The 13,164-nt window shown below is 42.6% G+C and overlaps 1 protein-coding gene across 2 annotated transcripts in view; it reads left to right on the top strand.

Moving 5' to 3' along the window:
* plod2 (procollagen-lysine, 2-oxoglutarate 5-dioxygenase 2) overlaps window positions 1-13,164 on the top strand; it is a 170,094-nt gene that overhangs the window by 111,132 nt on the left and 45,798 nt on the right. For both annotated transcript variants that reach the window (XM_060834529.1, XM_060834528.1), the window contains exons 9-10: window positions 10,017-10,142; window positions 12,972-13,090. In XM_060834529.1, coding sequence (XP_060690512.1) covers window positions 10,017-10,142; window positions 12,972-13,090 — 245 coding nt within the window. The remainder of the gene's footprint in view (window positions 1-10,016; window positions 10,143-12,971; window positions 13,091-13,164) is intronic.

Raw genomic sequence — 13,164 nt, 5'->3', positions numbered from 1 at the left:
CTTTGGTCCAACCAGTCCATGCTGAACATAATCCCAAACTAAACTAGTCCCACCTGCCTGCTCCTGGCCCACATCCCTCCAAACCTTTCCTATTGATGTATCCATCCAAATGTCTTTTAAACACTGTAATTATACCAGCACTCACCACTTCCTCAGGAAGTTCATTCCACGTGCAAACCACCCTCTGTGTAAATCTCACTTCCAAACACGGCATTTCCCACTTCCACAGGGGTGGGCTGGATTCACTCCAGGCTGTGCATGTAGATTTATATGGAGCTGACTAGGATTCATATCACCAGCTGCCTTTGCTGAAGTGGGATTTTGGAATCCTTGACCAGTGGACCCTGAAGTGTGCACTTGGGTCCCGCCAGCTAGGAGAGGGTCAGAGCTTTGTGGCTTTGTTCTAGTTTTAGACTACATTTAATTTCAGACATAAAGCAAGCTTTCTGCCCTGCCTGTCTTGGAATTCAAAGTACAAGTTAAAATTGTACATTGCTGCATATGCAGTTTGTGTGGCCATGTATGTGCATGTAAGGGAAAGGGAAAAATGGAATTTGATGGTAGCCTTCATCACCTCAAACTTCAGATTCCTCTGCTTCCTTCATGTTCACAGAAACAAAGATTTTCACAGGAGCCAAGAATGAGTGAATTCTTGGCTCCATTTTGCTTCGGTCTGTTCCTTATATTTGTTCAGCCAGAGAATTGTAGACATTGGATCTTGCCACTGAGATTCAAAGATACATAAAACAAAGAATTTATCGCACATGGGAGGAGATGGTTTCGTGGCATTATTGTGAGACGATTATTCCGGAGACCCAGATAATGTTCTGAGGACTCAATCTTAAATGCCACTGTGGCAAATGGTAAAATTTGTATTCAGTTTAAAAAAGATCTGGAATAAAGAGTCTTTCAGGTAGAAAACTGTTGACCTTAATTGTCCTCTGGGCAATTAGGGATGTCCAATACATGCTGGTCCAGCCAGTGACACCTACTTGCCATGAAAGAATGAAGAAAAATAAATGATAAAGAATTTCTGTATGCCCGATATATCAAAAAGTAATAAGGTTATTTTATTCCCCTCCTGGAGGCCCAGGTGCCATATCAAAGGCAGTTAAGCATCAACCGCCTTACTGTGGGTCTGCAGTCATGTTTAATCCAGACCGGGTAAGGATGGCAGTTTCCTTCCCTCAATGATATTAGTGAACCAGATGGGCTTTTACAACAATTAATATTAAGCTCTTAAATTCAGATGTATTTTAATGAATAAAATAATTCTACTGCCCAGGATTCGAACTTGAGTTCCCTGGAACATGAGCTGGGTTTCTGGATTATTAGTCTTGTCATCACACAACTGCCCCATTACCTTTCCATAAAGTTACCTTAGTGTAGCATCTTTCAACCCCTCTGGACATCTCATTGTGTTTCACAACTAAGTAAATATAGTCATTGTCATAATGTAGGAAGTTGAGGAAACTCGTTGCATGCAGTGAGAAATCAGATCATGAGATAAATAATGAAGCGCTCTGTTGTAACACTATTGGGTGAGAGGATAAGTATCAAAAAGGTCTTGAGTATACTCCCTGGTCGTCATCAAATTATGCTATATGGTATTTTACATTGATCTGAGGAGGGAGGTAGACAGCATATTGGCTTAATGTCATGACTGAAACAGGGCACCTGTGGCAGTGCAGCACTCCCTGGCATGTCAACCAACATTGTGTTTTTCAGATTTATGTTTAAGCATGTGACCTTTTTAACTTGATGGCTAAGGAACATGCTGCTGTGCAGAGGGACCTGGGTGTCCTTGCACATGAATCACAGAAGGTTGGTCTGTAGTTACAACAGATAATTAGGAAGGCAAATGGAATTTTGTCCTTCATTGCTAAAGGTTTGAGTTTAAAAGCAGAGAGGTTATGTAGCTGCTTTATAGGATGCTGTTGAGGCCACACCTGGAGTACCGTATGCAGTTTTAATCTCCTTACTTGAGAAAGGGTGTATTGGCACTGGAGGGGTTACAGAGGAGGTTCAGTAGGTTGACTATGGAGTTGAGGGGTTTGGCTAATGAGGAGAGACTGAGTAGACTGGGATTGTATTCATTGGAATTCAGAAGAATGGTTGCAGGGGGAGGGGGGAAGAGAAGGGAAATGTTATGGAAACATATACAATTATGAAGGGAATTGATAAGATAGAAGTAGGGAGGATGTTTCCACTGGTGGGTGAAACTAGGACAAGAGGGCACAGTTGAAAATGCGTTGCTGGTTAAAGCACAGCAGGTCAGGCAGCATCCAAGGAATAGGAAATTCGACGTTTCGGGCCAGAGCCCTTCATCAGGAATCGGGCTTATGCCCGAAACGTCGAATTTCCTATTCCTTGGATGCTGCCTGACCTGCTGTGCTTTAACCAGCAACGCATTTTCAACTGTGATCTCTAGCATCTGCAGACCTCATTTTTTACAAGAGGGCACAGTCTCAATGTTAGGGGGAGCAGATTTAGGAGTGAATTGAGAATTGACTTCTTCACCCAGAGGGTTGTGAACCTATGGAATTCTCTGCCCAGTGAAGTAGTTGAGGCTTCCTCATTGAATGTTTTTAAAGCTAAGATAATTTTTTGAACAATGAAGGGATTAAGGGTTATGGTGAGCGGGTGGGTAAGTGGAGCTGAGGTTACGAAAAGGTCAATCATGATCTTATTGAATAGTGGAGCAGACTCTCGGGGTCAGATCGCCTCCTCCCTGCTCCTGTTCCTAGTTCTTATGAGCTACCTTAAAGTCAAGATTCCTAACTAAGCCATAGTTAGCCATGACACAAGTAACTGATTTATTTAAAGTGTTAGTACACCAAAGATCTCACTTGGAAACCTCGCTTTGAGTGTGCGAGAGTTAAGTGTGTGTGGTTATCAAGGCTCAAGCAACAAGCATTATCCAATGCCTTGGCAAGATTTAACAATGAATGTATTGCAGATTTTGATTTTGTACCTGGCATGCAAATCCATTCTACTGTCAGACCTCCTTGTTAGTGATCTTTTGAGGTCTGGTGTCATTGATTTGTAGAAAGATTCTAGCATAATCAAAGTCCAGATTAGCCAATATCACCATGGTGATGGTACTGCTTATCTCGATAATTATATTATGAAGGACGTGGCACACCCTGATGTGAAGGGTGGATGTGTTGTAGTTTTTATTTCTTGATCTGTTTCTAGGGCCTACGAATGGTGAGCACAGTTTTGGTTCCAGCCACAATGAAGCGTGCTCCCCTGCTCTGCTTTAGACAGAGTGGCCTTGGAATGTGACTCTTTGTGCCAAATGCGGTTTTGGGTTCTTCACCACTCACCAATCAGTTGCTGACTCTTTATCCTGTCCATGAAAATTTGTGCTGCCCACATAACTGTGCCTTGCTGCTGCCACTTTCTGATCAATTAAAACGAAAACCGAAATTGCTGGAGAAACTCCGGTAGAAGCTGTGGAGAGAAAGCAGAGTTAATGTCTTCCATCCAGTAATCCTTTATGCTTTCTTTCTGTCTGGAAGTGCTGAGTTTCTCTGGCTATTCTTGTTTTTATTTCAGATTTTCCAGCATCTGCAGTCCTCTGCTTTGTTCTTTCTAATTGAAGTTACAGCTGTTCTATGTTTGGAAGTATATTCCATTCACTCTCCACTTGGGAAGCATGAAGCTAAATCCAGACTCGGAGTTTGCAGCTTTCATGTAATTTGAGCAGTTTTCAGTGGGGTAGCAGGCTGGAGGAGGTGGGTCATTGTTATCCATAAAATTAGGGCTTATGCCCGAAACGTCGAATCTCCTATTCCTTGGATGCTGCATGACCTGCTGTGCTTTAACCAGCAACACATTTTCAACATTGTTATCCATACTTGTTTCATGCAAGTGCAAAGCAGGTATCCAGGTCATGAACTCCTCCCCTTGGTCATGTAACTAGGTGAACAATATCAGAATGCCTGAACCAGGATGTAAGTGTCAACAGCGTTGCTTCATATGAGCTCACTCAAGGCTTGCTTAAAAAAAAGTGGTGTGATTGTTGTTAAGATGTTAATATTTCTGCTGGGATTAAAACACTGGCCAAAATGTGCAGGGAACTGAACGTTGGAGTAGATTGTGTACAGTGCCGTGAAGCAACCAGAAGAAATGCAGCTGAAACACTGGGATGTCTGTCATTCTTGACCAGTTGATGCAAGTTTTGAAAAACACGCCTCCTTTTCATGCATGGGGCGTAGGAAATTCTCGCTCCTTAAAGCTGATTTGTGAAGTGACCCCTTGCAGCGCAATGCTTCGCATTAGCTTTTAATCAACGAAAAAAAGATTTCAAATGCATCAGGAATATTATCTGGAAATCTGTGCATACTTTGAACTGTTTTCACTGGGGAGAGAAGCTCACTTCTTGGAAAAGCCAAATGGGATGCCTGTGAGTGTTCGTCTTTTGTTTGTTGGAGACCTTACACACTGAGCTTGGCAGATCTCACTGCAATGACAGAGTGTAAAACAAACAGCTGTTTGACCCATGTAGAATGTGCATTGACTTTTCTTATGTGGCAAACATTATAATGGCATCAGGGAAGCTGTCAGATTTAACCCTATGAGGATGGTAATGTAAAATGTCCATCCAGATGGAAAACATTAAGGGCTATTGTTAAATTTGTTTGATTGCAGTCATTACTTTGACACGCTACAGCTGAACTCAACCTTGTAAATCATGGAACTGTATAAAGATGGAGCTAATGGAAGCCAAGGTTCATCCTGTGTTAATTTCTAAACATTTTTGCTTGAGGATTTTATGTTCACACTAATCATAGTGAAATATTTGTACTAAACTAAAACAGAAGCTGGCCAGGAAATGACTTATTGGCATCAGGCACAGGGAGGAAGATGAAGCTCAGACCAGTGTGAACATCTGCACATCATCAGTCTATACGTCAGTGTCTTCACTGATCCACAGAACCTGACTGTCGTTGTCTTTTTCTGGAGGCCTCTTGGTCAGGGATATTGAAACACTATTCAGCCCTTTGAGTCTGTTCCCACCATTCAATATGACCATGGCTGGACATCCAACCCAGTTTCCTGTTCCCATTTTCTCCCCTGCCTTTTAATCCCTTCAGCCCTGAGAGCTACATCTAACTCCAACTTCAAAAGATTCAATCTTTTGTTCTCAGCCATTTGCTGTGGCAGAGAATTCCACGATCTCCCCACTCTCTGAGTGATGACATTTCTCCTCATCTCTGTCCTAAATGACCTACCCTGTATCCTTACACTGTGACCTGCTATCTCCCATATCTGTCATTCAGCTTTGGTCCTTCCTGAAAAGTGTTTGGATATAAGAACACCACCTTATCCTAAACAAAAGCATTGATATAAAGTTATTGAAACTAGTATGGTTAGTTTTTCTACCATGATGAATTTAGGCAAATATGATGAGGGACCTCACACCATTGCATGTTACCCTAATGTGGAGTGGAAGGCTGAAGTTATTTCTTCAGCAAGATAACGTTGCACGTGGAAGAGCTGGTGGCATTAGAGGTAATGTCACTGGTGTATTAACCTGGAAGCCCAGTCTAATGCTGTGAGAATTCTGGTTCAATTCCCACCACCGCTGAGAATTTAAGTTTAATGACTAAATCTGGAATCGAGAGCTATTCTTAGTGATGGTGCCCACAAAATCATGTGAGCTGACAAAATGAGGGACAGAAACTAGGCTGTTCGAGGCTTCAAGCCTTCTCCACGATTCAGTAAGATCGTGACATATCTGTTGGTGTTCTGAACACTTGTGATTTAAAAACTCCTCAGTCCTTTCAGAAAGAAAGTTGCCGGAGGTCTGGCCTATGCAAGTTCAGATCCACCGCAACGTGGTAGACTCTCAACAGCCTTTTGAAATGGCCTGAATAAGCCACCCCACTCAAGGGGCAATTAAGGATGGGTAACAAATGCTGGCCTTATCAATGATACCAACTTCACATAAAAGGATAAAAACAATACACCAAGCAATTAGGAGTTCAACCTAAATAACCCTTTAAGACTTCAAAGTCCCCCTCAAAAAGGAGTGTAAAGTAGTTATCAGAATTGCTTCCAGGGTTTTTTCTGTTACTCAAATAGATCTAAGTTTTAGGTGATTTCAAAAGTCCCACAGAAAATCCACGCAAAGAAGTTTACTCATAGTGGAGAGAGAGCAGCACCCGTGACCATTTCCATCTGGAAGGACAAGGACAGCAGATACATGGGAACACCACCACTTGCAAGTTCCCCTCCAAGCCACTCACATCCTGACTAGGAAATAATTTTTTTTAGAATCCCTACAGTGTGGAAACAGGCCCTTCAGCCCTACATGTCCACACCAATCCTCCAAAGAGTAACCCACCCAGACCCATTCCCCTACCTTATATTTACCCATGACTAATGCACCTAGCTTACACATCCCTGAATACCATGGGCAATTTAGCATGGCCAACTCACCTGACCTGCACACCCTTGGACTGTGGGAGGAAACCGGAGCACCTAGAGGAAACCCACGCAGACACAGGGAGAATGTAAACTCCATACAGTCGCCTAAGGCTGGAGTCACATGTATCTGAATTAAACTCCATCTGTCCATTGGCCCATCTGATCAAGATCCTGTTGTAATCTGAGGTAACCTTCTTCACTGTCCACTACACCTCCAATTTTGGTGTCTAACTAACTGTACTAACTTACTAACTGTACCTCTTTTACTCGCATCCAAACAATTTATGTAAATGACAAAAAGTAGAGAACTCAGTACCGATCCTTGTGGCACCCCATGGGTCACAGACCTCTAATATGAAAAATAACCCTCCACCACCACCCTCTGCCTTCTACCTTTGAGCCAGTTCTGTATCCAAATGGCTAGTTCTCCCTGTATTCCATGTGATCTAACCTTGCTAATCAGACTCCTATTGGGAACCTTGTCAAACGCCTTACTGAAGTCCATATCGGTCACATCTACCACTCTGCCCTCATCAATCCTCTTTATTACTTCTTCCAAAAACTCAGTCAAGTTTTTGAGATATGATTTCCTACCCACAAAGCCATGTTGACTATCCCAAATCAGTCCTTGCCTTTCCAAATACATGTACATCCTGTCCCTCAGGATTCCCTCCAACAACTTGCCCACTACTGAGGTCAGGCTCACCGGTCTATAGTTCCCTGGCTTGTCCTTACTACCCTTCTTAAACAGTGGCACCATGTTAGCCAACCTGCAGTCTTCTGGCACCTCACCTGTGACTATCGATGATACAAATATCTCAGCAAGAGGCCCAGCAATCACTTCCCTAGCCTCTCTGAGTTCTCGAGTACACCTGATCAGGTGCTGGGATTTATCCAGTTTTTGTTTTTGTGATGAGTGGCAAGGCTACATTTATTGTCAATCCTTAGTTGATGACCTGAAAAAGTGAGGGTGTCTTATCAGTTGTTGTGGTTCTGCTCGCCGAGCTGGAAGTTTTTGCTGCAAACATTTCGTTCCCTGGCTAGGGAACATCATCAGTGCTGTTGGAGCCTCGTGTGAAGCGCTGCTTTGATGTTTCTTCCGGTATTTATATTGGTTTGTTCTTGCCGCTTCCGGGTGTCAGTTTCAGCTGCAGTGATTTGTATGTGGGGTCCAGGTCGATGTGTGTGTTGATGGAGTTTGGGGATGAATGCCATGCTTCTAGGAATTCTCTGGCTGTTCTCTGTCTGGCTTGTCCTATGATAGTGGTGTTTTCCCAGTCAAATTCATGTTGCTGGTTGGCTGAGTGTATGGCTACTAGAGATAGCTGGTCGTGTCGTTTTGTGGCTAGCTGATGTTCATGGATGCGGATTGTTAGCTGTCTTCCTGTTTGTCCTATATAGTGTTTTGTGCAGTCCTTGCATGGTATTTTGTAAACTACGTTAGTTTGGCTCATGCTGGGTATTGGGTCCTTTGTTCTAGTGAGTTGTTGTCTGAGCGTGGATGTTGGCTTGTGTGCTGTTATGAGTCCTAAGGGTCGCAGTAGTCTGGCTGTCAGTTCTGAGACGCTCCTGACGTATGGTCATATCCTACCATACGTCAGGAGCGTCTCAGAACTGACAGCCAGACTACTGCGACCCTTAGGACTCATAACAGCACACAAGCCAACATCCACGCTCAGACAACAACTCACTAGAACAAAGGACCCAATACCCAGCATGAGCCAAACTAACGTAGTTTACAAAATACCATGCAAGGACTGCACAAAACACTATATAGGACAAACAGGAAGACAGCTAACAATCCGCATCCATGAACATCAGCTAGCCACAAAACGACACGACCAGCTATCTCTAGTAGCCATACACTCAGACAACCAGCAACATGAATTTGACTGGGAAAACACCACTATCATAGGACAAGCCAGACAGAGAACAGCCAGAGAATTCCTAGAAGCATGGCATTCATCCCCAAACTCCATCAACAGACACATTGACCTGGACACCATATACAAACCACTACAGCTGAAACTGACACCCGGAAACGGCAAGAACATCCATCAACACACACATCGACCTGGACCCCACATACAAATCACTGCAGCTGAAACTGACACCCGGAAGCGGCAAGATCAAACCAATATAAATACCGGAAGAAACATCAAAGCAGCGCTTCACACGAGGCTCCAACAGCACTGATGATGTTCCCTAGCCAGGGAACGAAACGTTTGCAGCAAAAACTTCCAGCTCGGCGAGCAGAACCACAACAACGGATACCGGAGCTACAAATCTTCAATCAGATTTTGTCTTATCAGTCCAAGTCATGATTTTACATGTCTGTGGTTTTTAATCCATATTTTACTTGTATTAGTGGTTTTTATGAGATTATAAACATGTGCAAAACATTTGATCCAGGTGTGATTGTGGAGCAGACTGGTTAATGAACAATTGTAACTTTGTAAGTCTGCTCCACCTTTTATGAACTCCCATCTCAAATCCCTTCAGTGGCTGGATTTAATGTCTAGTGAACAGGTGCCCTTAATCGATGCAAAAGCAGATTTGGCCTTCCTGCTTTAATGTGCCTTTCATCAACGCAAATTCACTCTAGCGTAGTTCACAAATTGAGGACACTGTTTCTAAAGTGCAAACTTTTGAAACCATGTGTTGGCTGTAATGCAATTACATCGCCAACACTCTTAAGTGCTGTTTTGAAAGCACAATTTTTCTATCATGAGGGCTTGCACAAGAACACAGCCATACAAGACCTACCTGTACATCGTTTGCTCCTGTCCAGCGTCATCACTGCAATTCATTACCCATTGTAATTATTTTGAGATCACAGAACTATTACAGGGCAGGAGGAGGCCATTTGGCACATCATGTCTGCCCTGGTTCTATCCTCCAGTGTCAATCTCTTACCTTTTCTTTGAACACTACTTCTATACAAATAGTCATCCAGTGAATGCCTCTGTTGAACCTGCCTCCATCATAGTAACAGGCAGTACGTTCCATCCCCTAACTGTGCACTGTGTGGAAACACTTTTGTACTCTCATCATCCTTGTTTCATTTGCACATCATTTTAAATCTATGCTCTCTTGTTCATTTCTCTTTTATTTGGAGGAACAGCTTCTCCCTATTTACTGTGTCCAGCCCACACATGAGATTTGATAGTGGTGTTCAAAATCCTATCAGTCATCTTCTTTCCAAGAAAAACGATCCCAACCTTAATCAATTCTCATGATTAGTTCCTCATAACTGGAACCATTCTTTGTAAACTTGAGATTCTAGTATTCAGTGGACAGTTGTAGCAAGCAAGGAAAAACAGTGTTAATTTCATCAACATTTCCCATAAATATGAGTAGCAACTTTCAATACCTTTTAATCAATTCACTCCATTTCACGGTATACAAAACTGAATAATATCTGTCTGATTAAACATTCAGCAAGGTTAAAAATTCCTCTGTGACATTGTCATTGAATGTAATCTGATTAGTACCTGTTTGAGTACCTTGAGTTTAATTTACAATTGGTAACAGTAATGTGACAATAATTAATCAGATTTAATGTTTGTGTTATTTAGGAATACCCCAGCGTGACTGTTGGCATATTCATTGAACAGCCATCACCCTTTCTTCCGGAGTTTTTAGAAAGACTTCTGACCATCAATTATCCAAGGGAGAAGCTTAAATTCTTCATCCACAATAAAGTGAGTGTTCCATTAATGGACGTGCAATTCTCTGATACTGTTAACTGAGTGGGAATTACAATTGTAAACACCTCGTAGTTCAATATTCGGTAAAACATAATCAAGGTAAAGATGTGAAAGTTGACTTTCTACCCTCAGTAGTATTTTTTGCCTGTGTTTGATGCACAGTTCTAGTTCTGATATTGGTCAGATTTTGAGGTAAAAATGACATGGAGACTATCATGGAGGGGCACTTTTCTCTCTGGAGAGGAGACCTGATCGAGGTGCACAAAATAATGAGTGGCATAGATAGTCAATAGCCAGAGACAGTCCCAGGGCAGGATTGACTGGTACGCGAAGTCATAGTTTGAAGATATTAGGAGGAAGGTATAAAGGAGATGTCAGAGGTAGGTTCTTTACGCAGAGGGTTGTGAATGCATGGAATGCGTTGCCAGTTGAGGTGGTGGAAGCGAAGTCACTGAGGACATTTAAGTGACTGCTGGACATGCACATGGACAGCAGTGAGTTGAAGGGTGCGTAGGTTAAGTTACTATATTTTACATTAGGCTTAAACCTTGACACAACATCGTGGGCCAAAGGGCCTGCTCTGTGCTGTACTTTCTATGTTCTATTACCTGCCATCTTTATGGAGTAAATCGGTAACAATTCCAAAATCCACAAATGCATAATAAAACAGAGAAACCATGAAGTCATTGTCTATTATTTGTTCTGTTTGTCCATGAGCTTTGCTTTACCTACACCTCACTCGGTGAATGGACATTAAGGTACATGACGGTGGGAGGAGCTATCTGTTCCATCAGCCCCTGGGATGTGACAAAGTTCCATTCTGGAGTCTGTTCACAGTCAGTTTGTACACCAGTCAGGGCAATATAAACCAGCTGTTTGTAAATACAGGAAATTTTTATACATCAAATATTTAAAATTGCACCCCTGTATGGGATTACATTTATAGGTGCGAATGTTTGTAAATGCAGGATACCCTGTACATGATTTTACAATGAATTGAACATTCTAATTGGCACTTCCATGCTTACACTCCTTAGACTGAATCTTCCCGTCTTTGTTACAGTATCTGGATAGAAACCTGTTTTGCGTTTACTAACCCAATTACCACAGTAGGAGGACAGTTGCTACAATGCATCTTCTGGGAGCTTCCCAATAACCGGTGCGACTGTATGATCACAGAGTTTAGGGTGATGGGTGGGTATTAGAATAGATTCCCTAGAATATGGATACAGGCTATTTGGCCCAACAAGTCCACACTGACCCTCCGAAGAGTAATCCACCCAGACCCATTCCCTTACCCTATGTTTACCCCTGACTAATGTACCTAACACTGTGGGACAATTTAGCATGACCAATCCACCTAACCTGCACATCTTTGGATTGTGGGAGGAAACTGGAGCACCCGGAGGAAACCCACGCAGACACGGGGAGAATGTGCAAACTCCACACAGACGGTCACCCAAGGCTGGGATTGAACCCGGGTCCCTGGCGCTGTGAGGCACCGTGCCGCCCTGAGGGTTGAGGCGATGCAGTACGGGAGGCGAGTGGATTCTGAGTGTGGATTACATGGGCAGTCTTTATTGTGTCATCAGTGAGAGTGTGGCTGAAATAAATGGGACAGAGAGGGAGGGTCAGAATGGAAGCACTGGACAGATTGAAGGAAATGTCAACACCTTCCTGACCACTAGTGACATCGTCTGTGGGAAATAATTCGTACGATTGTGGATGTTCTCAGGCTAACCCACCACGTGCCTTTAAGCTGCAGATTGCGTGTTGCTCCTGAAACCTTCCATTGTGCACTTTCTTCCCTATGAGTTGATTAAATTACAGACACTGGGGAGGAATGGATCCCAAGCTCCGCTGGTGAAATTCCATTGCACACAAAATTCCTGCTCATTGAATGAATGAAAAAAATCAAACAAAGGATTTGAAAATCACTGGCTAGACTAGCATTTATTACCCATCCCAAATTGCCCAGGGAACACTTCAATGTCAACCATATCCCTATGGGACTGGAGTTACATGTAGGCCAGACCAGGTAAGGATGACAGTTTCTTTCCCTAATAGACACTAATGAACTGGACAATCTCCACCAGGTTTTCCTGACCATCTCCACCGTTGATCTCTATTGATGTCATTAGACTTTTAATTCTGAATTAAATCAACGACCTCAAATGGCTTTTCCCAGCTGTAATAATATCAGAGCTCAGAAACCACTCACAAAAAAGGAGTGGGGATGGAACATGCTAACATTCCTGTTTGAAGTTTAAAAAATCAGCTTTGAAAAAAAAAATTAAAATTTATATATAAAAGAAATCCAGGTTTTTTTTCAATATATAATTTCAGTTAAATCACATTGTAAACTTTTGCTATAAATTCTGTGTCTTACAATCTTATACTCTACAACCCCCGACAAAGGAACAGCACTCCAAAAGCCAGTTCTTCCAATTAAACCTGTTGGACTATAACCTGGTGTTGTGTGATTTTTAACTTTGTACATCCCAGTCCAACGCCAGCATTTCCAAATCATTCTGGTTCGATGCCCTGTTCAAAATGTTCCTTCACACCATCTCTAGACTCACCTCCATAGACCTGGTAAAGTTCCTTGGACAATGCGATTCCTCATTCTGTCATGTTCACCCAGGTGCCTCTCTGGTACCCCTACAGAGGGCATCGTACAGGAGTAACTTTCTAATGAGCTTTAATTTTTGAACAGAAGCTCATTTGATGTCTGAGTGCAGTCTGGAATGTTAAAAATGCCATTTGTTCATCATGGACTGGTAAATGCAGGCCATTAATTCTGTTTCTCAAACTCTGTTCTAGGAGGTTTACCATGAGAGACACATACACAAGTTCTGGGAGAAACACAAAGGTGAACTTGACGTGAAATTTGTGGGTCCTGAGGAGATCCTGAGTGAAGGAGATGCCAGGAATATGGGAATGTGAGTTTCTGCTTTCCAATGCTGTAACTGTGGCTGAAATGAGCTGAGTGATAAGTTAGGGTCATTTATTTGGC

The sequence above is a fragment of the Hemiscyllium ocellatum genome, chromosome 13 (genome assembly GCF_020745735.1).
Source record: "Hemiscyllium ocellatum isolate sHemOce1 chromosome 13, sHemOce1.pat.X.cur, whole genome shotgun sequence".
Classification (NCBI taxonomy): Eukaryota; Metazoa; Chordata; class Chondrichthyes; order Orectolobiformes; family Hemiscylliidae; genus Hemiscyllium; species Hemiscyllium ocellatum.
This window is presented reverse-complemented; position numbering and strand designations above follow the sequence as displayed.